This window comes from Cicer arietinum, chromosome 5 (genome assembly GCF_000331145.2).
Source record: "Cicer arietinum cultivar CDC Frontier isolate Library 1 chromosome 5, Cicar.CDCFrontier_v2.0, whole genome shotgun sequence".
NCBI lineage: Eukaryota > Viridiplantae > Streptophyta > Magnoliopsida > Fabales > Fabaceae > Cicer > Cicer arietinum.
The window spans coordinates 64,457,283-64,461,744 of record NC_021164.2 but is presented as its reverse complement, the minus strand read 5'-3'; the positions used below and the strand labels follow the sequence as shown (position 1 = coordinate 64,461,744).

The window sequence follows — 4,462 nt, the reverse complement described above, 5'->3', positions numbered from 1 at the left end:
TTGAAGCTCTAACTTTCGTAACTCGTCGACTATGCATAAATTGTGTGAAGTTCTATAAAAACTAAAACTTTTATGAATTTTAATTATAATATTTTAGTTAAATAATTGTCGCTCCCCAGTCACTGGTACATGTAAAATTTAATTTTCCTATATAAAACTGTTTTTTCACAAAATATAAATCTGTAAAACTAAAATATATGGTTTTTTCAATACATAATTGTGCACACTTCGAAAATATAGCTTCAATTAGACCGCATTTATACTAGAGGTTTCAATACATAAATATATACAGCTTAATTTATATCATATAATTTGATATATGTCATTAATATATCAAAAATGTTATTTCATCTAATTTTTGGTGTAATTTATATGCTTACGTTTATGCTTATTTAATTATTTAATTTTTATTGTCAACCATGTATAAATTAGTAGATTCTATAAATATACAAAATATATAAGCTCAATTTGCAATTGTAAAAAAGTTAAGTTTGAACTTGTTAGGGTACTGGTTCTATTTTGTGTAGAGAAATGTCTAAAATTAAGTGAAGAACTATCGATTATATTAGCCTTTAAAATGAGTGTATTTTGAAGTATACCACTATAAAAGAGAAAAAGTAAATTTCATTTTCAAGTTTAAAATGTGATTGAATATTTGTTCGCCTTTCGGTTGGACTAAAATGCTTGAAATGTTCGAATCTTTGTTTTCAAACAATTAGATTGTGAAAAATCTACTAGTCACCCTAATAATTAGACAACTACATCTCTCTCTATATATTTATATTAAATACTAATTTTATTCTTCATTTTATTTCTAAAATATATTTGTATAAAATACATATTCCAGAAATTTAAATAAGTACAAAAATTAAAAAATCCAAACTGTTTACAATTATGAATATTGGAGAAATAAATATTGTATTGTCGATCAATCTATATTATAATAAACGCTTTAATATAAATCCAAAATAATTTTTGTTGTCATACGCATTATATATTCTTCTGTATTTTTCATCTTTTAAAATATTCAATATTCTGAATTTTTATTATTTTCAAAAATATGGAACATAATTTTATTTTTATAAAAATTCAAAACTCCGAATATTTTAAAAAATTAAATATTTGGAACGTAATATATTCAGAATATTTTTAAACTAAAAATATCTGAAATTGTAGAAAATATAATTGATTTGTTCTATGAAAAAACACATTGTTGGAGTTGCAAGTTACTGGGTAGCATCTAGTGTTGCGTGGACTTGTCGAAGTTAATCTTTCTGTTTCAATAAGTATATTAGAAATTATTTCGAATTTTTTGTTTTTAAAAAATTTAGAAGTTACGAAAATTTCAGTTTTATTCTAATTATTTTTAATTAAATAATAGAAGTAAAATTTTATAATTTTAATAGATTTGTAGGTGTGAGATGACTAAATATTAAGATGAGAAGTTGATTTCTCTTGAATCATTGTTTTGAGGATCTTAAAGTATTTGCACCATAGTATATATATCTATTTTTTGACAATTGCACAATAGTTTTAATTTTGAAGCATTTGTTCTAAATGGTTATGATCGATTATTGACTTTTTTTTGTTACTTTATCTACTTATATAATCATAGTAGAAATATTTTTGTCATTAAAATTTGGATGTCTTAAAATATTGAATTGGTTGTATTTATTGTGGCATGAAAAGAATGAAAGACGAGATAGAAATGGGAAGAAGAATTGAAGAAATGCAAAATATTAATAATAATTAATGGGAAAATTGAATAATTGAACTGAGAACAGGGTTGATTACATTACATAATATTATTGGTAGTAGTATTATAATATATATGACTTGGTGTCTTAATTAATGAAAACAATAGGACGGCATAGAGAGAAAAGAATGAATCCTCTAAGAGTATTTTGGTGCAGGCTTGGGTAAACTCTTGACGATACCGCAAACAATCTGTGTCTCTGGAAGATTGTACTCATCCCTCAAAGAAAGTTCTGGTGACAGAACACTAATGTATAGTTGTTGTCCCAAGTAACGATTCTCAGCTTGCTCTGATCTCAAGTTCCACATACCAGCATTGTCGAATGTCAACATTATTGCAGCCCATGATTTTGGGAACACTTGGATTGTGTGTCTGCTTATTGCATCAAGAAGGTTGTAGTTCTTCCTCTTCTCTGGGCTCCACTTTCCTGGCTCACAACTGTTGTAACAAATAATAAAATTAAATTAGTAATTTAGTAAACAAATAAATAGGAGATGAATGAATTTTGGTTGCGTTACTTACGCGACGGCGAAGAAAGAGTAACCATCCAAATTGTAAGATTGGATAGACTTTCCGGAATTCTCGAGGATGACTTCGATGAAGGTACGGAAAGTTGCGTTGATGACATTAGGTGCGATAGTGATGGCAGTGAGATCGGCGGGGGGTTCATCTCCGATTATGTTGTACTTGAATACCTTATCGGCAACACCGTAGTATTCAGCAAGCTTCAAAGGAGTTTCACCATCCACGTGGGAAACACCGTTAATAGCGTAACGGAGTTTACCGTCAACTTTGGCTACGGAGTTAACCAACTTAATGGTCCTAGTGATGTTGATCTGACCGTAATGGTAAGATCCCTGTGGGTTAGGCCTTGCAGCACTGGCGGTTAAATTCCAACGGAAAGAACGGAATTGGTTAAGAGACCAAGCCCAACCCACAGGTGCAGGTGGAAGAACGTTTGAAGCGGGGCCCGCACCGTTAGTGTAACGAATAATACCGGTAGCGGTGTGAGTGTACTTGGTGAAACGAGTGGAAGCAACCATGTAATAATCCTTAGGGTCTTTATCAGCTGTAACGAGAACAGTGTAACACTGTCCAACGTGAACGTCGAGTGAATCGTAGAAGCTTTGAACAACGTGTGAGCCTTCAGTTTCAACCAACTTCATAGCATGTCCTTGGAATCTGAAGTTAAGTGCGTCCTTAAGACCAACGTTACAGATTCTGTATTTGTAAGTTTTACCTGGCTTCATTGTGTAAAGTGGCTCTTCGTTAGTTGCTTTACCGTTCATGATAACGCCGTCAGGTCTTCCAATTGAACGACCACTGTCCAACATCATTTTAAGAGTTTTGTGACCCTTGTTATACCAATCACCGATGATAACCCAGTATTCATCCTCGGGATCAGGGTATGGAACAGGGATCAATAAACGACTGAAGATTCTAAGACCACCGAAACCACCAGCGGCTCTTTGAAGACCTGTTGTGGGGTAGTAAAAGTAACTTCCAATTTGATCCTTCACTTGGAAGTGATAAGTGTAATTTGTACCTGGAAGGATTGGGCATGCAGTACCAGGGGTACCTTCTTGCCATGAATTCTTCCTTTGTTGAACACCGTGCCATGTGAAAAGCAATGGTTCGTCAAGGTGGTTGAAAACATTGATCACAACGTTGTTGTTACTGGTGCTGTTGATTTCAGGTCCTGGGAATTGACCGTTGATAAGGATACCCTGTTGGGGTGCCCCAAGAGGTGAAATGGTACCGTAGGTAACATTCCATGTGTAGTAAATGTAAGGATCTTCACCGTAGACGCTTACGCCAAAGAGGCATAGAGTTAAAGCTAAAATTACTCCTCGATCCATTTTTATGTTTTTCCAATTCAATGATACCTCTACTTATTGGAAGAAAACTAGAGAGCCTGTTTATTTGAACTCAATTTGTATCTCTTTTATATCATTCATTTACTATAACATTTTTCCACCGTTCAAAACTAATTTTCTTTGCCGATCTTTTCTCTCCTCCGTTTATCACTATTTCAAACCTTATCAATCCCTTGCTTCTCGTTTTTTTGTTGTTGACTTTCTATAATTTACCTTTCAATTATTCTACTTTTAGATGTTTTCGTTCTTGGCCAAACATTACTTTCGCTCATCAACGACTATCAAATCTGCAAAAGAAACAACCAATATCTCTTTGAACTCTAAAAAGATAAGAGACTAAATCCAATAAAATAAATAAAGAAATAAAATCAATATTAAATAAAAGATAAATAATCATTAATAATATTAAAAATTATAAAGCCACATGACCAAATCAAAATCAAGGAGACTAAATATTTGCAAAAGCAGTTAAAGTTGAGTTAAAATTGCAAAGTTATCAAAATGCCATACTTTTTAGGGGAACCAGGAAAACTCTCCCTAGGGAAGCGACACCTCAAAGAGCAAAATTTTTTCTCCTAGTAGGAGGTCGCGGGAATGCGACCACCCAAAGGGTTTTAAAAAAAAATTTTATTCATTTTTTTGTTTTAATTAATTATTAATATTTTAATAAATATTTAAATTAATAAATAATTATATTAAATAATAAATTAATAATAATAATAATACTACATTAATAAATAATAATAATAATTATTATTAATTATTATTATTAATTATTATTTTTAATTATTATTATTAAAAATTGTTATAATTAAAAATTATTAAAATT

General features: G+C 31.0%; 1 protein-coding gene across 1 annotated transcript; it reads right to left on the bottom strand.

Moving 5' to 3' along the window:
• Window positions 1–1,721: 1,721 nt before the first annotated feature.
• LOC101495562 (L-ascorbate oxidase homolog) lies at window positions 1,722–3,718 on the bottom strand. The gene is made up of 2 exons (XM_004502115.4): window positions 2,279–3,718; window positions 1,722–2,194 (listed from the first exon to the last, which is right to left on the bottom strand). Exons 1-2 carry the CDS (start codon window positions 3,613–3,615, stop codon window positions 1,894–1,896), a joined length of 1,638 nt encoding a protein of 545 aa, XP_004502172.1. The 5' UTR covers window positions 3,616–3,718; the 3' UTR covers window positions 1,722–1,893.
• Window positions 3,719–4,462: the final 744 nt, after the last annotated feature.

Coding starts and splice junctions, on each gene's coding strand:
- LOC101495562 (XM_004502115.4), bottom strand. CDS start 3,615: ATGGATCGAGGAGTAATTTTAGCTTTAACTCTATGCCTCTTTGGCGTA. Junction 2,195..2,278: donor TACTCTTTCTTCGCCGTCGC/GTAAGTAACGCA, acceptor TTGTTACAACAG/TTGTGAGCCAGGAAAGTGGA.